This window comes from Seriola aureovittata, chromosome 2 (genome assembly GCF_021018895.1).
Source record: "Seriola aureovittata isolate HTS-2021-v1 ecotype China chromosome 2, ASM2101889v1, whole genome shotgun sequence".
In the NCBI taxonomy this organism is placed as follows: domain Eukaryota; kingdom Metazoa; phylum Chordata; class Actinopteri; order Carangiformes; family Carangidae; genus Seriola; species Seriola aureovittata.
The window spans coordinates 7,200,001-7,224,910 of NC_079365.1; the positions used below are offsets into that span (position 1 = coordinate 7,200,001).

The window sequence follows — 24,910 nt, forward strand, 5'->3', positions numbered from 1 at the left end:
AAGAATACCAGAATGCCAGGAGAAATGCAAATAGCGCCTGCAGCCATGAAAGTGAGTGATTAGTCACAATAAGTAAAGGAGTTTATGCAGTAGTTTTACTGCAATTGGCAGAAAAAAATCCATTAATCTATACTGTGCGACAGATGCACAGTGTAAATCTGTGGAACAGAAACAGCTGATTGTAAATGTTTGTGAAATGTGTGCACAAGACTCTTGGATAGGATGTTAGGACTTCCCTATAATAATAATTCAATTGTTTAGACTTCTGATTTTACAACCTTGTTTATTTTGTGTACCTATAAATCTGAGACAAATCCCTTAAAACGTTTGACTGTATGGCAACAAAATATAGGCTCTCGAATCCAAACAATATGATGACGTAATATCACATTTTAGCCCATAAGGAAATGGTCTGTGACAATAGGATGACACACTGATCTGCTATGATGCCTTTGGTGGGTGAAAACCCACGAGGACCCTGTCAAATACCTCCACCTCCTGCTGCCATAATCCTTGCTCCGTGTCACTTGTGTGGCTTTATATCATGATCTCTTGAGCCTCAAAGTTAAGTTCTCTAGCTGTTTCCTAAGGCTCTTACCCTGTGTAAACAATTAGTGGCAGCTTAGAACAATATGGAAGGTCAATGTGTTTGTCTGAGCTCCACTGACCCGTTCATCCTGCTGCTGCGCTCGTGAACCCACACATTATGCTGACTGATTATGTGATGATGAAAAGGCATGACTGTAGGCCTTTATGAGAAGGGGGGGGACATGTCCTCCATTATAATCCTAGTAGCTTAAGACTGTTGAGCTCTTTACTGTAAATTAAACATATGATTTTAGATTTCTTGCTTTCTTGGCCCAAATTTAAATCAGTAAAACTCATTGTGAGTCATGCGGAAATGGCAGAAAATGAAAAGTGACGTCACATCCAGTCAGTGACAATGTGACAGTAACTACTTCAGTTGCATTTCTTGGAAGTTTTCATTAATTTACTGAATCACTAATGACGTGGCTAATGAGTCCCCAATCTGTTTAAACACGTGTTGTACAACATCAGAATAAATATTTGTTTGAATTCTTAAATTAAAAAAACTTTATATCACACACCTTAATTTATCGGTCAACAAGGACAAATATCTGAATGTTGTGGCACAACGTAATTATTAACGTGTAACATCCAGTGACCCAGTGATGACTATTTTATTACTGACTCGGTCATTGGATCTACAGTTTGGGTCCAATCCACCAACTGAAACCCTGAAACTGAATGAAACCCTAAATTATTTTTTTAATAATGACAATTTTATAGCAAACACACAAATTTTACTTCAGTGATAAAATTATTAATGACTGACCAGTGATACTAAAGATTGTTTTTTTCATCCTTTTTGTCTTTTCGATGCCTGAAGCCACGTCATGCTGCTGGTGAAATGAGAGACCAAAACAGCAGCTCACTGCAGGAAGAAGGAAAAGGAAATATTCTAACAGATTTGAATAAAACAGAGGACATTACATTCCACTATATGTCACAAAGCTCTGTGCCAACGCATAGGAAAATTGATCTTGGCTTTACATCTTTGATTTTTGAATTCATTTTCAATATTTCATCAATATACACATGGTATAGCCTCTGAACTTTTTTTTTATTAGGATACTGGCTATATAATGGATGGATCAAATATTGATCAGTAGGTTTTTAAATGATTGTCTGTCTGATGGTGTTCTTGAGCCATGAGGGAGCAGCCTTATGTTGCAGTACCTATGACAGTATGTCATTCAGTTTAGCTGTGCACCAGGGACAACATGAACAGCACATTGTAGGTTAAGAAATAGTGGTGTTCAAACTAAGAAGACAAACATGATGTTAAGTTATAGATGTACATAAAAACAATTCAACAGAAAATAGTTTAGAAACTGTTCTAATATAAAACAATGTGCAAAAAGAAAAATGTGTAAGTATATACTTTAATGTGTATGTGAGGAGTGGCTGCACTCTTACATACCGTACATGGTACAATTGATGAAATCTAAATGCTGTGTGGTCTTAAGTTTTACTGGGATCTTTTCACCATTCAGTCAGCATATAATCCAGGCATGTCATGTATGTGAGTGTGCAGGGCCTTTAAATTCTAATTTCGGTCCATTACTCCATGACTTGCATATGAATGCATACATTTAAGTAAATCCAAAGTGATACATGATACAAAATGATACAACCAAAACCTATTCTTTCCCTGTTTTATTTTGACATAACTTGTTCACTGTAAGCTGCACACCATGTTCAAAACAAAAACAACACAAGTCTGCCCTCTAAAGGACTAATGATGTATTGCAACAAAGGACAACTTTGTTTTCCAACAAAAGTAAACAGTTGCATGAGCCAGATTAAGCTGTACGAGGTTCATTTTATTTGCTATAATTATGTGGCTCAAATCTGTCATTGAACCAACAAATAATCACATAGGATTTTGTGGTATAATTTTTTTTTTTCTTTTTGTGCTCCTTTAGAAGAAGGTCAGAGTTCAGTTACTCTGGATAACACAGTCAAATGTCAGCACCTAATACAATTAGCGGATAATCAAACAGGCATCTATCCCAGGTCAAACATAAGTATGGCGATGAAATTAAATCTATGATCTGCATTAGTTAAATTACATGACAGGATACATCCTACACCTCTAATCCAGTAGGAATTAAGTAAGAGCAGTATGGTGGTATTATGAGGTGCTATAATACAATATATCACCATTAGGAGCTGTGACTTGTTTTTGTTTCTGTAGTAATATTATTTACAAATATGTTTTGTGTCAGTATCAAGTGCTTCCAGGATCACCGAAAAAACAGTTAAATATAGTGGGGGTGCTCCTCCTGCTACTGTATAAAATCTAAACTGACATCATTTATATTGTAATAATGGTCCTAATTTTCCTGTAGTTCAATTAGATTGTGTCTTCAACATCCTATCAGTATTCAGAAAGCCAGTTTTAAAATAAATGGAGTATATCTTTCAGTTTGGGTAAAAAGGGCTGCACCTGCACAACCCTGAGAGTTGACAAAACAAACAAGGGAGTCACAAACCAAATTAGATATACTGAAGAAGTTAAAAAATGCTCCAAAACTTAAACACTTCAGAGCATTTTCTTTTATTTTCAGTAATGTGGCTGAACATACACTCTTTTTTGGGGGGGGGGGGGGGGGGGGGGCAGAAAGGGACTATTTTGTTATTGATGTTGGCGGTGTTATCCAGTAATGCAGTATTGGCATCAGTGGAGGGCGCACTAATAGTGGGTGTGGGCGTGGTAACTTCAATATGTGTGAGCGCTAAATCTGCAAATTAGTGCTTATACACTATTATTATGCATGAGGGGGCATATTCAAGTGGGTCTAGAGCGAAATAAAATCAGCATCGCCTACAATATTAAAATAAAAGGGGTTCCAGCACGGATGTCGCCATCTTTAGTAAGGGACAATAAGCCCAGTACTATAACACAACTTGTTGTTAATTTGTTGAAACTCGCAATATCTTCACTTTATATAGATTTCAAGTGTTCATAGAAGCACTTCACTATACAGAGCATCCTACGCCGATTCACGATGGTAAACAACAAAAACTATGAATGCGCTTTTGCGTGAAATGGTTAGTGAGCGGGTCTCTGTCGCCATGTTTACTTTGGGTGACGCCAACTCTCTGCCATTTTCCTCCGCCTCTGGTTGTCAAGAAGATGGCAGCTTCCAGGCAGGCATGAGAGGAAATACTTCTTCACAAATCGAATGAATTTGGATTATTACAACAAGATAAGACCACATACCCGCGCTTTTGCAACTACTGCGTCGAAATAAGTAAGTAAAAAAATAAAATATGTGCGCTCTTTTCGGTTTGTTATGTTTTGTTGTGGCAAACCGCCCGGCCATTTTTCTTGTGGGAGCTGTAGAAGTAGGCCGATTGTCGAAAAGATGGCTGCTTCCAGAGACGGCATGAAACATAATAACACTCTGTTTTTGCGGTTTAACTCAGTTTAGCTACGTCCTAAGAGTGTTGTTGCAACTACATTTGTATCAGGTAAAGTATGCATGTCAAAGGAACATATAATTACATTGCATTTAATTGTAAATCTTGGCGACGCTTTGACAGTTGCTAGCCGCGCAGCTAACGCTGTTAGCTTGGGTAAATTAGGTTGAGCAACTAGCCGCTACTGCTAACGGTGTACAGCTAGCACTAGAATCCGTTTGAGTACTACGATTGCACTTAATTCTTTTATATATTTAAGCAAATTATTCGATGGGAGTTCAGATGTGTTGTTTTCTTAATACCCACAACAGCTAGAGTGAGGTTGAACTATTTTCTATTGTTAATAACTGCGTTTAATGGGATGCAGAAAATGCTAAGTTTGCTAGCTACAATATGGCGACTCCCACAGAAGCATGAAAATAGCCGACTCTTGCTAACGGATTTAACTGTGGATTAAGTCTGCCTTGCAAATGTGCATTGCTCTGCTTCGTTGGCCCACTACGTGTTTGTTGAATTTGCCTTTAATGTAGTGTATTTCTTTGCCGGTGTGGTTGGCTGGCTATCATGTATTTTTCTTTTTCATTTGCTTCCGCCATTTTTCAGACTGGCAGCAGCGTTAGCGGGGGTTTGTTTGGCTGCAAGATGGCTGCTTCCATGGATTGAATTCAATGGTCAGAAACAACTAAGATAAAACTTAGGTTTAGGTGAATATTTCATGTGTTTCTTAGCACAACTGCAACGTCAAAGCAATATCAAGGATAATAACTCAGTAGTTTCTCGAAAACTCTTACATCGATTATGTTTTTTTAGGTTGAATGTATTCGTTAACCAAAGCTAACTGCTAACTGTTAAGCTTTTCAGTCCCTGTGGCCGCACGAACTGTTTGAGAAGTTGGCTGCATTGTACAGCCAGATGCTACTGTTCAGTTTCTACCATCATTGCCGTGGAAACATCACTTTATCACTTAAGCAGTTAAGATAAATGCTCCTCTATTGTTTTCTCTGACAGAAGTCATGTCTGCCCCTGGCTCCGCGGTGTCTGGGACCACGGCGTCGGTTCTGCAGCCGCGGTGGAAACGGGTCCTAGGATGGTCCGGTCCTGTTCCCCGGCCCAGGCATGGACACAGAGCTGTGGCTATAAAGGAGCTCATGGTTGTTTTTGGCGGTGGAAACGAAGGAATTGTTGATGAATTACATGTATACAACACCGGTAAGATTAACTTTGCTCGTACAACTTATGCGATTGTTTTCTACAGAAAGCATAATGTTTTATTTCACAAATCCGCTAATGTGAAGTAACACAAAATGCCTTTTTAATCTAGTTTTCCCCTAGTAACACTTAAAATGTATTTCTAAAGATCGATTCGTGTAGTGCAGAACTAAGTAGCATATAGGCCTCAGTAGGCCAAGCGTATCCATATCTGATTAAATTTGGCCCCCTCTGCTGGATAATGGTATTTAATGCACGTAAAAAAGGCGGGCTAAAATAAAATGGATGATGCTGGTTGGTTTAAGCATATCCTCTGCCCCAATTTCCTGCACATAAACCAATAAGAACAGACAAATTTAGCAGATCTGGTTAATGTCTCACTATCCTTACATTCAGATTTTGGTTTATGTTCAAATGTAGATAAGAACATTGTTTACAGGTTATAATGGTCAGGAATTAACTGCCTTGTTTAGATTTTAACATATACCCCCCTCATGATTTCAAGCACTTGATATAGGTAAACTTCTACTGATAACTTCACTGTCTTTATTGTTTTAATATCTAGCAACAAACCAGTGGTTTATCCCAGCTGTTCGAGGCGATATCCCCCCTGGTTGTGCTGCGTATGGTTTTGTCTGTGATGGCACGCGATTGCTGGTGTTTGGAGGAATGGTGGAGTATGGAAAGTACAGCAACGATCTCTATGAACTACAGGTAATCTGTCTGTAGAAGAAATAACCCCCATTTTTGTATTTGCACATTAAGATCAGTAAATGCTTATAAATACATCTGGTATACTCAGCTAATTTAGTATATTACTCCTCATACCCATTTTTTTCAGATATGTTGATTGTATATGAACTAACTTTTAGTTAGTTCAACATAAAATACAGATGGACATGTTTACAACAAATACATTGTTTATATGCAGGTTCAGAGCCAACTGGACGTTATCTGTTCATGTTTGCATGCATACATTTCAGCTTGTCTGTCTGTGTCATAGATCACTGATATAGAGAAAGGAAATGGAAAAAGTACACAGCAAAGTTATAGTTTCAACTTGTAAGTGAATGTGCTCAGTGTGGTTCAGCTGTAGATGGTAAGTCTATGGACACAGCTGGATGAAACCATGTATCTTGATTTGTCCAGCGCAGAGAGGGGGGGGGTGTTGCATAGTTGTAGGGGTGGCATTGAGCGTGTTCATTCTGACTGTGCACTAAAGAGAATTAAATTAAATGGCTGATACAGTCAGAAGGCTTTAGTCATCACTTACTACAGCCCATTAATTGTTTAACTGGTAGTAGATAGAAAAATCATTGATTTTTAGATGAATATGATTCTTAGTTGTGGGGTTTGCAAAACTTTTTTTTTTTTTTATCAGAATTTAGAGGGTTCCTAAAGTAGAAAAACTAGCTGACTAAACAGCAAATACTCAGCAGCTACGTACACATTTTGAAGAGAAAGGGAGAGTCTTAACAAGGTAATGACATTATTGACTGAACATGATGTTAATTAGTACAAGTTATTTTGTTCCTTAATTATGTTTCGCCATGTTTAATTAACCAATCCTGACAAGTGCAATAGACACTCTAACAAAACATCCATGTATTTATCTTCTTGCAACAGCTGTGCACCAAGAAGTTACAAATATACTCTGTTTCTGAAAATGATATGAAGAATGTATGCCCCAATCATATTTTGACACCTGGAGTCCAGATGGATTTTCAGGCAGTGGGAAATGTAATAGACAAAAAGAGGAATGAGGGGGAGAATGGGGTTAGTGAGGAAAAAAGTGTGTCTAGTTTTAGCTACACTCTTGACATAAAGTAATATTCTTGGAAAGGATTGGTAGTATAGAGAATGAGGTCAACTTGTAACTTGTTTCTTAGAGATTCTGCTATGACATAATCAACTGATGAGATGTTGTTTTGACCATTGTTTCTACTACAGGCCAGCAGATGGGAGTGGAAAAAATTGAAAGCAAAAAACCCCAAAAATGGGCCCCCTCCTTGTCCTCGTCTTGGCCACAGTTTTTCCCTGGTGGGCAACAAATGCTACCTGTTTGGTGGATTAGCCAATGACAGCGAGGACCCAAAAAACAACATTCCCAGGTACAGATGTTTTTTCAGCAGGAGCCAGTAGGGCCTGTGACTGCTTGAGATTCTGCTTCAACCAGCATCATGAGTGAGACAATGTCTGTGTTTTTCATTCTCAGATACCTGAATGATCTGTACACACTCGAGCTTCGTGCTGGGTCCAGTGTGGTTGGATGGGATATTCCAATCACATATGGAGTTCTGCCTCCTCCCCGTGAGAGCCACACTGCCGTGGTGTACACAGAAAAGACGAGCAGGAAATCTCGCCTGATAATCTATGGAGGGATGAGCGGTTGTCGTCTGGGAGATCTATGGACACTTGATATTGGTAGGTCTTTAAAGTGTGAATGGAAAGATAAATAACAGCACTAAAGTTATAAATTCCCTGCTGGCAGCCATTTACATCCAGACAGATCAAATGGGATTTAACATCGTCACACTTTCAAGAGCTTTAATGTTTGTCAATAATATGTGTGGATTTGCTTTAACTTGAATGCTATAGTTTACATGTCGGAATGAATGGGTGCTTGTCTTTGTCTCCAGATACCCTGACATGGAACAAACCATCAGTAAGCGGCACAGCACCACTTCCCAGAAGTCTTCACTCTGCCACTACCATCACAAACAAGTGAGACAACTGCTTCACCTTGCCAGTAACATATTCAATGTTGCTTCTAATGTGTTAAAACACCCTGTAGAACAGGGCTGTTCATCACAGCAGCATCTCACTCTGATTTCATTTTCTCGCTGTGCAGGATGTATGTTTTTGGAGGATGGGTTCCTCTGGTAATGGATGATGTGAAAGTGGCCACACACGAGAAGGAGTGGAAGTGCACAAACACTCTTGCCTGCCTAAATCTTGGTTTGTCTAACTACATATTTATTATACTAGATTTCACTTTATTAACATTTGAGAAAAAGGGCGTTCACTGTTGTTAATTTAATTCAATATCTTTGTCTTTAGATTCCATGTGTTGGGAGACAGTGTTGATGGATACTCTAGAAGACAATATCCCCAGGGCCCGTGCTGGCCACTGTGCTGTGGCCATCAATTCCAGACTTTATGTTTGGAGTGGCCGTGATGGTTATCGTAAAGCTTGGAACAACCAAGTCTGCTGTAAAGACCTCTGGTACCTGGAAACAGGTAGGTGTGCTGCAACATGACTGGTTTGTCATTAAGATTGACTTCAGTGTCTCAGGTTGTCAAACAATGTCATTGTTGTTAAGTTTCTTGCCCTCTTCCTCTCCAGAGCGACCACATGCCCCTGCCCGGGTGCAGTTAGTCCGTGCCAACACAAACTCTCTGGAGGTGAGCTGGGGTGCAGTCTCCACTGCTGACACTTACCTCCTGCAGCTACAGAAGTATGACATCCCTGCTACTCCAGCTGCAGCCTCACCAGCCATGAGCGCAACCCCCTCGCAGCCTGTGAACTCTCCAAAGAGCCCAGCACCGGCTGCAGCAGCACCCTCTGCCCAGAGCCTGCCACAGACAGGTATTACACTAGTTAATAATGATTCTTCTTGTTTCCAGTTCTTCCCTGTCCATTGTTGACACTACACCAGGAAGCTTAACAACTGCAAATACTCTGTGCATGAATTCTAATCACTGGTTCCCTTATTTTACAGCTGTTTTGAAAGTTGCAGCTCAACAGTCTGCCACTGGCACATCTGTTGTCACAGTCCGCCCCAGCCAGCCTGGGAAATCCCCTGTCACTGTGACATCTCTTCCTCCAGGTGTCCGAATGGTAGTACCTGCCCAGACCACCCAAGGATCGGTATGAGAAATTTTGCACGACATCTTATCATGTGTAGAACTCGGTGTGAGGTCTGTAATCAGACGAGCAAGTGTGTTGAAAAATTGTTTACTTTTTCTGTTTTCAGCCAATTGGCAGTAGCCCTCAGATGAGTGGCATGGCAGCTTTAGCTGCAGCAGCTGCAGCAACACAGAAGATCCCGCCGTCTTCTGCAGGCACTGTCCTCAATGTTCCTGCGGGTGCCACCATTCTCAAAACAGTAGCTGTTTCCCCGGGCACAACCACTGTGAAAGTGGCTTCTCCAGTCATGGTACAGAGCTCACTAAACCTTCTCATCTCTAACAATGTGCATTCTGAGGGTCGCGGGTCAATTGTTAAATTGAAGTTGTGCTTGTAGGTCAGTAACCCAGCCACCCGGATGCTGAAGACTGCTGCAGCTCAGGTGGGCACAGCAACTGCGTCCTCTCCCACCACCACCAGACCCATCATCACTGTACACAAGTCTGGTGCGGTCACAGTGGCCCAGCAGGCCCAGGTGGTCACCACTGTGGTGGGAGGAGTCACCAAAACCATCACCCTGGTCAAGAGTCCCCTCACCATGGGCAGCAGTGGCACGCTGGTAAGAAAACGGGACTCTTTAGCACAGCAACAGAATACCGAAACACCACTCTGAGAGCACCCTTTGGTGCTTTCACACGCATGCTGTAAATCATGGGTTCTACAAATCGCTTTTTCACACTTAGTATGTGTGTGTGTTTTTTTCTTTTCTTTTTTTTTTTTCTATTTTTTTGTCTTGTCACAAGACAGTGACGACATGCACTGAGTTTGAACCAGTGGGGGAGGGAGTAAAGGTTGGCCTACAGTGACTGTTGGAGAACTCAACTGAGAAAACAGGGAGCATGATGTTAGTGATCTGCATGACTGTTGATCAGTTAGAGCTGGAATGATTCTTAGAGCCTCCAGTTTAGTGATCCACCATCCCTCTGCACTCCCTGTACTATCCGATGTTTTCTGGTGACTCATGAACTTGAGTCTCTCTCCTATGTCGGCAGATCTCCAACCTTGGCAAGATGATGTCTGTGGTACAAACCAAGCCAGTGCAGACATCAGCTGTCACAGGCCAGGCTTCCACTAACCCTCTCACACAGATCATACAGGTCAGCTATCTGCATGAGTGCAGGAAAAAAACAGGAGGTAGCTTAAAACTCCTGAGACAGGCACCAGATGTCTTTCTCCAAATGGTTTGCGTAACGTGTGTCTCTCTCCCCAGACAAAGGGTCCCCTCCCAGCCGGCACCATCCTGAAACTGGTGACCTCTGCAGATGGAAAGCCCACAACCATCATCACCACTTCCCAGGCAGGAGGCACAGGAAACAAGCCCACTATCCTCAACATCAGCGGTGTCTCTCCTACCACCACTAAGCAGGGCACCACCATCATTAAGACCATCCCCATGTCGGCCATCATGACCCAGCCTGGAGCCACAGGTCTAAACTCACTCAAGTTTACAGTGTTACAACTACAAACCTCATCTGCCTCAAAGTTACGATTGAGATCAGCACGATAAATTCAGTGATATTAATAAAATTTTTGGAGAAGCAACAAAACCCAAACCAGATGAATATCTGGAAGACACCATTTTCTATGTTAGTTTGCCGGTTGATGTTCCAGGGAGTGTTGAAGGCATGACACAACAGAAGGAGTCGGTGTATTCTTGTATTTTATTGTTTTTAAAATTGTTTCCTGCAATGGATATGAAGATTGGCATGACTTGGAACATTTTGGCAGTTACTATGGATGAAAATGGATGCTAAGAATTATTTATTTACAAGTGCACATTAACCAAGGGTTGTGTGTTTTGAGTTGATATAATTGGGTTAATTTCAGACATTCATGTTTTTGTCCATGCAGGTGTGACAAGCAGTGCGGGCATGAAAACACCTATCACGATCCTTACAACAAAGGTGATGACAACTGGAACTCCTGGTAAAATCATCACTGCAGTACCCAAACTTGCTACTGCAGCTGGCCAGCAAGGATTGACACAGGTAAACTGACTCCATGTGTGTGCTGGGATTTGTAGATGTCATCAGTTTGTTAGAGGACGTGTTCTGCCCATTTATGTCGGAATTGACTAATCCTGAATTGTGTGTCTTTAGGTGGTTTTGAAGGGTGCCCCTGGACAACCAGGAACTATTCTGCGGACTGTGCCCATGAGCACAGTGGGTGGTGTTCGACTTGTTACGCCAGTGACGGTATCTGCAGTCAAGCCCACTGTCACCACTCTGGTTGTCAAGGGGACTACTGGTAAGAACGACCAAGTTCTGGTATTAAAGTGATTGATTATTATTAATTATTATTAATAGGTCATTATCACAGATTTCGCACTTTGTCCATTGTACTATGGATTTTTTGGTTTTCCTTATTTAATTCCTCTTATCTTCCTTCCAGGTGTCACCACTCTTGGAACAGTCACTGGTACAGTCTCTACCAGTCTGGCAGGAGGCACGGTGGACAGTTCCAACGCCTCTCTGGTTACTCCCATCACCACACTGGGAACCATCGCTACCTTGTCCAGCCAGGTCATCAGCCCAGCTGCCATAACTGTGTCAGCTGCTCAGACCAGTCTGACTTCTTCCTCCACATTGCCCTCCTCTACCATCACAGTGCAGGTAAGACCCAGCAGCCTGCAGTCCCGCAGTCTGTGTTTAGCATTTTAATCATTTGGACGTTAAATGGTGGCAGCAGTAAGCCCCATACGCTTTTAATTACTACATTACAACCTAAGAAAAAAGACTTGCATTGATTGCATAGAATTGACAATTATTCCTGTAACTACAGAACGATCACAGAGCTTCCGCCAGAATTAAATGTGCTATATGAGTCAAACTATGACTAAACTGAAATTGCTGTCCTCTCCTCAGAACCAGCCCACCCAGGTGACTCTGATCACAACTCCCAGTGGAGTAGAAGCTCAACCAGTGCAGGATCTACCAGTGTCCATCCTGGCTTCACCAACCTCTGAGCAGCCCAGTTCCACTGAGGCCGGAGCAGCTGGAGAGGGTTCTGGGACCGTCACCCTGGTCTGCTCTAATCCACCCTGTGAAACCCACGAGACAGGAACCACCAACACAGCCACCACCTCTTCTGCCACCATGGGAGCAGGGCAGGTCTGCTCTAACCCTCCCTGCGAAACCCACGAGACAGGAACCACCAACACAGCCACCACCTCTTCTGCCACCATGGGAGCAGGGCAGGTCTGCTCTAACCCACCATGTGAGACCCATGAAACAGGAACCACCAACACAGCCACAACTGCATCGTCGAACATGTCAGCGCTCCGTGTGTGCTCCAACCCACCATGTGAGACCCACGAAACTGGGACAACTAACACAGCTACCACAGCATCTGCTAATATGGGAGGGGTCCAGCAGGTGTGCTCCAACCCACCCTGTGAGACCCACGTGACAGGCACCACCAACACAGCCACCCAGTCGTCATCTAACATGACCACGGGCCAGACGGGCACCGTGCAGAGGGTGTGCTCCAACCCGCCTTGCGAAACCCACGAGACAGGGACCACCAACACCCCGTCCACAGCCACCTCCAGCATGGGAGGTGACCAGACCAGCACAGCAACGGGCCTGGTCCAGAGGGTGTGCTCCAACCCACCCTGTGAAACACACGAGACTGGGACCACCAACACAGCCACCACTGCCACCTGCAGCATGGAGACAGGCGAAGGCACAGGTACACCAACATATACTGTAACTCTTAGCTCAGCCTCTTTAATAATTAATAAATTATTAATTGTTATTTTAATTACCTTTTATTAACAGCCTATTAAACAACATAAAGTTACTGACTCAGCCATACAATGTAAATCCTTAGCTTTTTAACTATTCTTGATGTTATTTCATGGTCTATCATTTTAGTTTGTTCTTCCTCTTCTACTAACAGACACAGCAGAAGTGCTGACTTGCCACATGGTAGATGATTGTCCTTTCTTTCAGGTAACGAAATGAAATGAATGGGAATGAAGTCAAACCTAATTTATGTGTTCTGAATCTTGTCAGCAGCCCAGCAGACAGAGGAGGCAACTGAAAGTACCAGCAGCACAGAAGTGGCCCCTACCACTGCAGCAACTGGCATGGTCACCACCACCCAGGGCAGGGCCATCACTACCGTCACTCAGTCTACACCAGCACCTGGACCCTCTGTACCAGTAAGAATAGCACATATTTATTGTCTGTCTTAAGGCAGCATTTGTGAATCTGATGTCATGATGTGAGAGAAACATGTCTTTTGATTTCATTTGTTTGTTTTTTTCTGTCCAGTCGATTTCATCAATCACAGAGGGCGTTAGTACTGCTGCCAGCTCCACAGAGGAACAAATGCAAACTGATGAGGCAGCATCAGCAGAAGCTGCACCCACAGAAGGGGGAGCTACTGCTATGGAGACACAAGCAGAGGTAAATGCAGTATAATGCATACATACAAAAGTCATATGAAGCCAGTGTTGGGTCCACTTTTTGAAATTTGAAACTATTAATGCATTTTTGCAGTCATTTGATGGAACCTCTGAAATGTGTTCTCTCAGGGAGAAGCTGCAGCAGCGACAGCATTGAACCTGCCCTCAGAGCTAATGTCTGAGGGTCAGGGAGCCACACTCATGGTGACAGGGCTGTCGGACGAGGAACTGGCTGTGACTGCAGCAGCAGAGGCTGCCGCTCAGGCAGCAGCCACAGAAGAAGCCCAGGCCCTCGCTATTCAGGCTGTTCTCCAGGCAGCTCAGCAAGCTGTAATGAGTGAGTACAACCATAATCTTGTATAACTAGATGTTTATTTAGATTTTCAACAGTGGCATCATGGAACAAGGTCTGGTCTTGTGCAGAACCAAAAGCTGGCTCTAAATTCTGCAACTATTGCAACCTCAACAATGATATGGTTGTTACTCGTGAAGTTGACATGGTTGTGGTATGAATGAATGAATTACATATTTTCTGTGTTTACAGATGAAGGCGATTCCGCTGGAGAGAGCCAACAACCCACCAACATCCCCATCATGCTGACCCAGCAGGAGCTGGCAGCGCTGGTACAACAGCAGCAGCAGCTGCAGGAGGCTCAGGCTGCAGCCCAGCAGGCCACTGTGGACACAAGCTTGCCCACTGAAGGTCTCGCCCCTGCTGACAGCCTCAACGACCCCTCTGTCGAGAGCAACGGACACAACGAGATGGCTGCCGCAGTCACCAGTGCTGTAGCATCTCTGCTGCCACGTACCACTGCTGAGAGTAAGAGACTTTGTGCTTTTTTTTTTAATAGTTACTTTGTATGTCGTTATGTATTTTAGATTGACACTTTTGTATTACTCCTGTCACTCCACAGCACTTGCTCCATCAAGCACCTTTGCACCCGCTGTATCGGTGGCAAGCCCAGCCAAGCTGCAAGCAGCAGCCGCTCTTGCAGAAGTCGCCAATGGCATCGAGGGAGAGGTGAGTCATTGTAGTATTAATGAACATCTGGTTGGTCCAGGCAGGTCAAAGAGAGAGAAAATAATTCATTTTTAATTGACTATATTTTTGTTTTTTCCCCAAACAGAAGCAAGCCCCTCAGCCAACCCCAGTGAAGCCTGTTGTAAAGAAAGAGAACCAATGGTTCGATGTTGGAATTGTAAAAGTGACAAATATGGTTGTCACCCACTTCTATGTGCCAGCAGATGATTCTCAAGGAGATGTAAGTGTCTCAGGTGGCTTCCTTCATGCTCAGAGGGCTTTATGTTCATTTACTCATTGCATCTCTAATTGCTTAATTTTCTGTTTGCTAGGATGACTCTGGCATCATGCCAGACTACAGCCAGATGAAGAAAATGGAGCTGCAGCCTGGAACGGCTTATAAGTTCCGTGTTGCTGGAATCAACGCTTGTGGTCGTGGAGCTTTCTCTGAGATTTCTGCTTTCAAGACTTGCCTACCAGGCTTCCCAGGGGCACCTTGTGCCATCAAAATCAGCAAGGTAAACACAACGACATATAGATGCTCGAACTGCACTGACAGTAGCACCAGCTGTTCTCACGAGTATGGCTTTCCAGCACTGATTAATATCTGAGCACTTTCTCTCTGCAGAGCCCAGATGGTGCCCACCTCACCTGGGAGCCACCCTCGGTGACGTCAGGGAAGATCATCGAGTACTCGGTGTACCTGGCCATCCAGAGCAACCAGACAGCTGAAGCCAAGGCCTCAACCCCGGCCCAGCTAGCCTTCATGCGTGTGTACTGTGGACCCAACCCCTCATGCTTGGTGCAATCGTCCAGCCTCTCCAACGCCCACATCGACTACACCACCAAGCCAGCCATCATCTTCCGCATCGCCGCCCGCAACGAGAAGGGATACGGTCCTGCCACCCAAGTTCGATGGCTGCAAGGTGAGCACAGCGCATCATCAAATAATACTCGGGTGTTAGTGAGTGAATGGTTAATTAGTTGGTGACGAGAGATATTTTAACCATTTTTCTGCTTTGTAGAATCTGGCAAAGATGCTGCCTCGGCAAAACCGGCCCCCAAAAGACCAGGCACCTCTCCAGATACGTAAGTACAGTATTCATGTGTCATACACACAGGCACCACATTAACGTGGCACTGACGAATAAAACATGCAATACTCATTCTGGTTTTATGTGTGCTTTGCAGTAAGGCTACTGGTCCAAAGAAAGCAAGGACGGACCAGTGAGGTTGCCCAGAGACCCCTCCCAGTCTTTTGTCCTTTTTCCACTCGCTGTCCTTTTATCAGGAAGACTGACCTTCACCCCTCCTCCACCTCCTCATCCTCATCCTAATCTCATCTTCCACTCTCAAGTCTCAGATCAAGACAGCAGTGGAGGCAGAACAACCGTATGAAGCCGAGATGAAAGTCAATCTGAGAGATGTTTCTGTAGATAAAAACCCTCCTTTTCTCCTTGTTCTGTTGGTCGTACTATTTTTAGAGCAACACAAACTTAGAAGCACATTATCTTTTTCAGTCACATCCCTTTCCATCCTTTAACATCTATTTTTGGCTTGTTTCAGTAGTTGAGCAGTATAGAGAAGCATTTACATCTTTCACAAACTGGGAGCCAGCCTGAGCGCAATGTTACCTTTTTTCTTTCTTTTTTTTGTCTTTGTTTTGTGAATCCTGGGGGGATGTAGAGAGAGACTACATGAAATGATGTACAGTGTTGAAAAAGGCTGTGGAGGCATTAGTTTAGACGAGAGGAAAAATCAGTATGGAAACAAATAAAGCACTTGTCCTCAACGAAAGAGGACATCATTTTTTCCTTTCCTTTTTTTGCTCAAAACAAATTTGCTTCATCAAGAACCAAGTCTGTACAGTCATCGTACTGGACTCCAGTCTCCTGGTAATGTCATCACTGTGCGCTTTTTACCCCAAGATGAGGACTGGTGGCCGACACTTCGAAGTGGACAAAAGAGAATGACAAAGGAAGAGATTGATGAGAATGAATGACAAGACTTTGCTAGGACTGAAACTTGCAGCACACACAGAAAAAATATCTTGCAAAAATCTTCCCAAAAAATTAGCAAGCAATGACGCAGAAGATCTTTTGTGTAGTTTATTTTTGTATTTTTTAAGCTTTTTTTTTCTCCTGTGTGTATGTGTATGTTGTGTGCATTTTTAAAGACATCACTTTTTTTAACTGTTGTTCATCCCCATAGTTTGTGTTTGTGGGAAGATTGGTGGCTGTGTTGAGGTTGCCACTATATTTTTAAAAATCTTCATTCAGTTGGTCGTATGTTCCTGTTAACAGATGGTGGTGAAAGAGAGAAAGACTTTTGTATTTGTTCCAAGTAGAACCGCAGAGGTTATAGGACTGAAGGGAACTTTGAAGTGGACCCAGGGAGAGGAGAGTTTTTACTTTGTTTACTACTCAATTCTTGTGTTGCTTTGTTTGCCAAACAAGGAATTTCATGGGGTATGTGAAAAATAACATCAGATCTTTTCATACCTTTTCCCCAATAATATCCCAATCAGTTGTCCTACGCTTTTTATGCTCATGAATGTGGTGTCTCACCTCTTCTTTAATTTTTAGAATGGCAAATTATATTAGTAGACCTATTTTCCCTATCCTATTGATGTATGTGAATCCATTTAATAAATTTTAATTTTTTTCCTTCCACGGCTCTGTATTTCAGACTACAGATGGTGTGCAAGCTAACTGTGACGTGTAAACCCGTATGTCTTTGAATGGGGATGTCTTGGGAAGAAAGCTTACATAGCCGGAGTGTACTCACTTGTAAATTAGTTCGTTCATAGAGCAAGAATAAAACAAACAAAAAAAACATCTTGGCCTTTTATATAATTACCTGTAACAAACTGTTTTTACATGTTGGTCATCTCTTGATTGCCTTTTGTGTCTTTACTTATAAAAGAAACAAATATATATATATAAATATATATAGTCTCCCTGATTGTTCTAATTTGCTTCTGTCGAGCTGATTCACTGTAGGAGTCTGAATCACTGCTTAGGTTCATTACAGTACAAACTTGTACAGGGAGGAGGTTTCTGACTGGACATGAGTGTATATCTACTTTTTAAGGGCGGATTCATTTGTGATGGTAACGGCCAGGAAGGAAGATCAGAGCCAAGGTTTCCGCTTGCCGCCTTTTCTCCGGCTCGCACCTTGGTTTCCGTTTGTGGTTTCTCCCGATTTCTTTCTAGAAGCGAACTTTCTCTTCATATGCATTCATAATTTTGTGCGTGTCAGTGTGTCTGTTGAACAAAACTAGACATGCATGCAAAAGCAGTGTATTTTAGTAGTGATGCCTTAAGTTAGACCATAAGCTGAAGGTTCTCAAAAAAAGAAAAAACATTTAATGAGTTTGTTCCTCTCTCCATGTGGTATACAATTGTGTCCTTTCCTTCCATAGTACCTTTGCTGGGTCACTATTTTTGCACCCTCGTTAGATAGGTCATCATCAGCAGTGCCGAGGTCTCTCTGAACTTTCCCTCCCACACTGGGACGAGTGCTGCTCTCAGCATTCACAGGTGTTGCGAGTTTCTGTCGGCTGTTTGCAGGTTATCTGGAAATGTCCTGTATTTTCCAATGTGTGTTTTTTGTACTGTAGGGAGTAATGTATCTTTTATCATCAAAAAATAAACATGTTAAACATAGACATTTGGTGTCTTTGGTGTCTCTTAAATACAAACATGAAATCAAAGTAAATCACCTGTTGTAAGCCGCTCTGAGCCGCTCTCTGAAACGGCTTCTCTACGTCTAGATCTTCTTTGGCGCTTCCTTCAAAGTACTCTGCTCCGATCTCCTCACACCACTGCAGAGCCGACCTGCCTGACACCTGCAAGAAAATAAGTCACAAATCAGGTTCCACAATAAAGATGGAAACAATATGTGTTATTGAGCTCCAGCACTGGAAACTAATCCCTTCCACCTTTTCCCATGTATGTTCTCAAATACATTTTCAAAAATCAGTCGTTTATACTTTCACTTCAGTAGATTTTCAGTCAGGTATTAACAGCTTTCGTAACAGTTAGAATTAGACAATAGCTCACAGTGAAATGTGTGTTTTCAATTTGTAGTAAAGCTCTCATAACAGAGCCAAGGTCTCTTTGGCAGAGCGAAGTGCAGCAGTTAATCAATTAATCTTTTAGTCTATAACATGTCAGAATACAGTAATAAAGAATTACTAAACTCCGAGGTAACATCTTATAACATCACCTCACATTGGAGAAGTTGTGACCAGAGTGATTTGAATTTTTGCTTTAAATGATCAATCAATTATCAATTATAATTATAATTCATTTTATGTTGATTGATTGATAATTTAAGTGTTTCTTTGTAACTGTTTCAGTATTTCTAATTAAACACAATATTCTTTACGTCCTTGGAGCTCTGTTGGGTCATGATTACATTAAACACACTTTGCACTCATCAACACCAAACATGTCATTTCACATTTTCACATCTCAAAGTACTAAGTCAAACATCTCCAGGATGAGCAGCTAAAAAGAAATGTTTAGATTTTAAATAGCATTTGCCTCTGACTCAGTGCTCCTGGATATCCCACAGCCTGTACACATTTCATTTTACAGGCAACATTAGAGCTGAAGTGTCCTCTGTAAAGCTCAGGCTTGCATGTGTTTGACTGGACAGATAAAACTTGAACACTCTCTGTTAGGTCAGTGCTGCTGATGTTGCCTTGGTCATAGTGCAATGACCCAACCCCCACCACCAACACACATATCATTTGATTGATGACTTGTCTGGCTGAGTCTGAATATCAGAGAATCACATTGATGAAATAGTGTTTGATTGGCTCATTTCCTGAAAAGTATAAAACTATCAACTTGATACTGACTGACCTCCCGGTCACTCAGGTCGGTCTTGTTGCCCAGGACAATAAAAGGGAAGTCAGATGGGTCCTGGGGTTCACCCTGGACCAGGAACTCCTTCCTCCACAAATCCAAGGCGGAGAAACTGGCCTTGGATGTGACATCAAACACCAGCATGCAGCAGTGGGCTCCTCTGTACAGAGGTGTACCCAGAGACTGGAACCTCTCAGTACCTGCTGTGTCCCAGATCTGACACACACACACACACACACACACACACACACAAGAATGTGAACGTGCATCAGTGGTCGGTGGTGTTTCACTGGGACTGCACAGGTAGACAGAGGAGTTACCTGCAGGGTGACAGTGTCCCCGTCTATGTTGACGGTCTTGGAGAGGAAGTCGGTCCCTACAGTGGCTCGGTACATGTTGGTGAAGCGGTGATTCACATATCTGTTCATGTAGGAGGATTTTCCCACCCTGAGTAAACACACACACACGCACATACACACACACACACACACACACACACACACACACACACACACACACACACACACACACACACACACACAGAGCAGGTAAAGGCACAGTACACTCAAATCTGTCTCCCAGTTTAACAAAAACTCAATACTCACTGCACCACTGAACACTAAACTACACTTTTGAGTACAATGATTCGTGTCAGATTTACACTTCAGTGTTACTATAAATCAAGACGTCCCAGTAAGTGAAAGTGAAACAGTCGACGCAGCAGTAAAACAAAACATTTGATCAAATGACAAATGACTGATTTTCAAACACAAGCTGGTTGACGTTACCCAGAGTCTCCTATGAGGATGATTTTCAGGGTAACAGGACATTTCCTTTCGTTCATGTTCATGTTTGTTTCCACCGGAGCTACAGCTGTTGATGCTGCCTTCAGGTGCTCCTCGTAATTTTACCATCCAGTAATTTGACGCGTCACAGTACCCTTATGTTTTTACTGTAATCTGGGCCGTAGCAAGGATAAAAACACTGACATTTAATATTATTAGCCTAGTTATTCAACTGTTCAATAATATTTTAGATCAAATTAATAGAGAAGATTTCCAAACATGAAGCCTTTTCTATACTGTCTTTTTTTTGTCCACAAGTAGTCAAACAAGTCTTGAAATAAACAACAACAACAAACAACTCCCTGATTTTTCCAAAACAAACAAAGAAGAGCACGACCTCAGTGTTTTTCATAGAAGAAGTACATACACCCACTGTAGCATTTTGATGGCTTATGCCATTGAAGGCATCATATGACAGCAGCCCTGTCTGGTCTGCACATTACTGACCCCTGTCCTCTTTCACTGTCACAACCCAAAGACACAGCTGATATCAGATACAAAGATGAAAAAGGACTATCACAATAATGCAAACACACAAGATGGATAGATCCTGCTTTTGTTTTATTCCTTTTGACTTCACTGTAAAACAGTAGCTAGTTTTGGATTAATTCTAATTAAACATGTACTTTACTGGAAATTAGATGTAATACTTTTTAAATGTACCACTAGAGGGCAGCACAGGCTTCAGGTGATTCACCTTTCATCCAGGATTTACTTTCAGCTGGAGCTGGCAGGTGGTGTTATCTACATTATGTCTGGAATGTTTATAGATGTGTGACGTGTAAACACAGACATTTTAATTATTTGAATTTAGTAATAAAAAGAAAAAAATAATTTCATCTTTAAAATCATCACTAGCCCATAACACTGCACATACTGTACACACAGTTCATATCACAGCGAAGCTGTAAAAATATTGTGTATGTTAAGCACATCATAAATCCTGCAGCAATATGACAAATCCTAAACCCCCTGTGACTCACTGAGTCAGTCAACTCATCTGGAGCCAAACTTTGATCAAACTCACAGAACTTTGGAGATGGAGATACCAAAGTTTACAAAGATAATAAATATGTCAGGCTGAATTTTGAAGAATTACATAAAAATGATGAAGTAGACATTTAGAAAATTGACATTTGATGGATCATAGAAAAACAGTGTTGGGTTTGAATTATTTTACTCCATGTAAGCACCATATACATAATAAAAAGCTGAAACCAGCTAATACATAATATACAGTGCATGATATTCTCAGAAAACTTTCCAACCTTAAAGCTACTTAATCATCCTAAGTATGACATACAAAGGGGAAACTGGATCTGACGAGGTTAAAATAATTCCTTAAAGATTACAATTGACCGCCAAAGATACAGACACAAAGAAACATAATACATAATATGTACAAACGACTCTCAGTGGTTGGTAATCCATGAGGGAAAAAAAGTTTTAAAAAAACAAATAAAAATAAGATGCAGGATTAAAGACCAGCGAACTAATATGAAAGTTTAAACAAAGAAAAATACAGTGACATCCATGTAGGCTTACATGCTTTTCATGAGTCATGTTGAGAGGTGCAGCAGAATACTGAGATTACACAAATTCAGCAATACATGAAGCTATGGTATCTCAGTTAGTGGTGCAAGTTTTGGCCACTTAACCACCTGACTTTATTAGTCATTGCAGAGGCACACAGTCATATCACACTGCTGCCGCACAAAATATCTTGTGTAGATCAACACATGTGCCAACAAAACCACACAGACACCACAATAGTTACTCTTTACGGACTGAAAATGTAAGTAACTGCTAAGAGAAAGGAGTAAAACTAAAAAACAACGGAGAGGACAGTATGTGTGTGTGTTTGTGTGTGTGTGTGTGTGTGTGTGTGTGTGTGTGTGTGTGTGTGTGTGTGTGTGTGTGTGTGTGAGAGAGAGAGAGAGAGAGATCTCCTGGGTATGTCTCTGCAGCCCTGCATGGCAGAGATAAGACCACCGCCTACCCAGAAGCCTGTTTCTTGGGAATTAGAAAGCTGTCCCCAAAGTCCACTGGTGACACACAACACCATCCATCACCCAGCTACAACAGGCTCACACAACCTCCCAACTGCCCAACAAGACATTCCTGTGTCACATCACACTGCTTCTGCCAAGATACTGTCAACAGAACAGGCATGTTGTGTGTGTGTGTCTATCTATGCATGTGTGTACGGAGGCTTTTGTGAGTTGCATGGCACCACCACAGACGTGCTGCAATGTCCTCTAGGTCTGTGTGTACGTCTGTGCTGCTGTATGACAGTGAGCGGCGGTCCTGTAATTCCTGGCCTCTTTCTTTCATCTTGATAGGCTCTTATCAGGGCAGAGCAGCCCGCTCACACAGCGGCAGCAGCCACATCCCTGCCCAGCTGTCCACACCGCCACACAGAACTCATCTCACTCTTTCACTCATAATATTACTCTCATTCAGACAGACTGCTGTGCTGCATGCGCAGGTTATCTCATGCTTTTTCAGTTTTTATATTATTGTCTCTGAAACAAAAGTGTGCACACAGACAGATGCATAAAATCAAACCAAGAAAAGCCATAAACTGAAGTAGATACTTCAATAAATCAGCATCACCAACCGTCTTTCGATATATATCCACATATCCTGCTCAGTGTCATGTCAAGCTGGAGCCCACCCAGCATGCACTGGATGCAAGGCAGGCTACATCCTCCACAGGTTGCTAGTCTATCACAGAGAAAACACATACACACCTGCAGGAAACAGAGAGTTTCCAATCCACCTGAGCTCCAAAACGTGAACTCTGGACTTTTCTTACTGAGGCGACGGTGCTTACACCACAGTGTTACAAATGAATAACATCAGGACTGTTGCAGTGACCAAAGTGATATTTTCCATCTCTTCCTCTTTGCAATCCTGCAGATGATAGTTTAAAAAGAATTTCTCATCTAATTTGATTTGTTACAGTGGTCTGACACATTGTTTGTGGCAATACATTTCAATTGCCCATTTTTAAAATAGAGGTCATGAAATCTTTTGTTTTGTTTTGTTTTGTTTTGTTTTGTTTTGTTTTGTTTTGTTTTGTTTTGTTTTGTTTTGTTTTGTTTTGTTTTGTTTTGTTTTGTTTTGTTTTGTTTTATTTTGTTTTGTTTTGTTTTGTTTGATTAATCAGTATTATACAATTTGACATATCTTGAAAACCGTGTAAATGTGAAGCTTAGAAAACCAAACTCTCCAAAACAAAGCATGATCAATGAGGCTGTAGATATCACAGAATCAGACATAGTGGAGCAGGACAACTAAATACTAATATATAAGTAGATGTAAACAATGATCATTATCCTGGGTGACTATTTAGAAATCTGATTTCCACTAATAATTAAAACATGACACGAGTTTCTAATCCCCCACATTCCCCGAAACACAGAGGACACAGCTACAGCCCTGATAAAGAGGACAAGTCAGGTCAGTCCTGTGTTTCCGGACACACATCTGGTCACATATTCAGTGGAGTTGTTTCTAACCCGTGAGCATGCTGACTTTTACTATAGACAGTATCAAACATGTGTCTACTGTCGCAGGATGGGAATTTTATCCCAAGCAACTGTAGAAAGAGTTTAAGGAAACAAGTTTAAGGAAACAGGTGACTCAATTAAAATTTTGTGCCACATTTAGCTTGGTCTATTTATTTATTTGCATCTGGCCTAACTGATGCAGTTTGTCAGCCTGTTGAGGATATACTTTCAATTTAACTGCTGTTGCTTCTTAAATGGCAGAAAAAGACCCACTGTTACAATTTTAAAAAAAAAAGGGACTCAATTATTCCCAACTGTTTTCCTCCCCTGATTTCCCTGAAAACTGTAAATGAACAAAGACAGAGGAAAGTTGGGGAACTGTTTTGACTAGCAAATGACTGGGACAGTGTCGGGCCTGTGCGCAGCCAGGCTGTGACCAGACCATATCTCTCCCCCATGATTGCAGTTCTTCTCCCAATTTGCATTACTGTGTTCCACTATAAGCTTTGCTGGCCCACAAAGAAATTGAGTCTTTGCATTTTATATTTGCTTTGTTCAAATGTCTGTCAAACTCTTTTCCATGTGGGCTGGGTCTTATCAGGGGTTGTATGCACATTTCATCAACAGACAAAAAGCAACCATCCTGTGAGCTGACTGACCTGCCTGCAACTGCTGCATCACATCCTGCATTTATGTGTATATCTGAGCAAACACTGAAGGTATATCAGAAAAATGTTCTGTCCACCAGCTATACCCAACTGTTTAATAATAGAATTGGTTTGGTGCTGATATGCTTTTTATATGTGGAGCTTCCTGTGTGGAAACCATCATAGATACAAACATGTTATCAATACTACACTGCAGCACACGCAGCTATAAAGGAAGAGCAGAGGAACCAAGATTTAAAGCGGACACCTTCGCCTGACGCGCACGCTTCAGAAGCCAAAAACATTTGATTTTTAGCATTGGCAAATAAATTACACAGTTAAACATTATATTAAATCCAGGGCTGTAAATATGTTAGATCTGCACTCATACAAGTTCTTTCTCTCTGGACAAAAGAGGTGTGTCTTTCAAAAAAAAAAAAACTTGTCCCCCAACCCCTCCCACG

General features: G+C 42.0%; 2 protein-coding genes across 3 annotated transcripts; one reads left to right on the top strand and one right to left on the bottom strand.

Moving 5' to 3' along the window:
* Positions 1-3,690: 3,690 nt before the first annotated feature.
* hcfc1a (host cell factor C1a) lies at positions 3,691-18,230 on the top strand. Of its 2 annotated transcripts, XM_056394511.1 has the most exons (28): positions 3,691-3,842; positions 5,020-5,220; positions 5,786-5,934; positions 7,171-7,331; positions 7,436-7,644; positions 7,860-7,944; positions 8,072-8,178; positions 8,281-8,460; positions 8,567-8,809; positions 8,943-9,091; positions 9,198-9,380; positions 9,468-9,689; positions 10,123-10,227; positions 10,341-10,557; positions 10,982-11,118; positions 11,230-11,377; positions 11,522-11,742; positions 11,995-12,820; positions 13,147-13,295; positions 13,408-13,542; positions 13,671-13,878; positions 14,086-14,361; positions 14,456-14,562; positions 14,669-14,803; positions 14,895-15,080; positions 15,191-15,488; positions 15,588-15,651; positions 15,754-18,230. In XM_056394511.1, the coding sequence occupies exons 2-28, from the start codon at positions 5,025-5,027 to the stop codon at positions 15,791-15,793; spliced, it is 5,136 nt and encodes a 1,711-aa protein (XP_056250486.1). In that variant the 5' UTR covers positions 3,691-3,842; positions 5,020-5,024; the 3' UTR covers positions 15,794-18,230. The 2 variants fall into 2 exon arrangements, with proteins under 2 accessions (XP_056250486.1, XP_056250487.1); XM_056394512.1 differs by lacking the exon at positions 10,123-10,227.
* On the bottom strand, positions 16,657-20,329 carry si:dkey-13a21.4 (uncharacterized protein LOC494576 homolog). Its single transcript, XM_056394514.1, has 5 exons — positions 20,228-20,329; positions 19,760-19,886; positions 19,437-19,655; positions 18,287-18,412; positions 16,657-18,178 (listed from the first exon to the last, which is right to left on the bottom strand). The coding sequence occupies exons 1-5, from the start codon at positions 20,287-20,289 to the stop codon at positions 18,092-18,094; spliced, it is 621 nt and encodes a 206-aa protein (XP_056250489.1). The 5' UTR covers positions 20,290-20,329; the 3' UTR covers positions 16,657-18,091.
* Between the last annotated feature and the right edge of the window lie 4,581 nt (positions 20,330-24,910).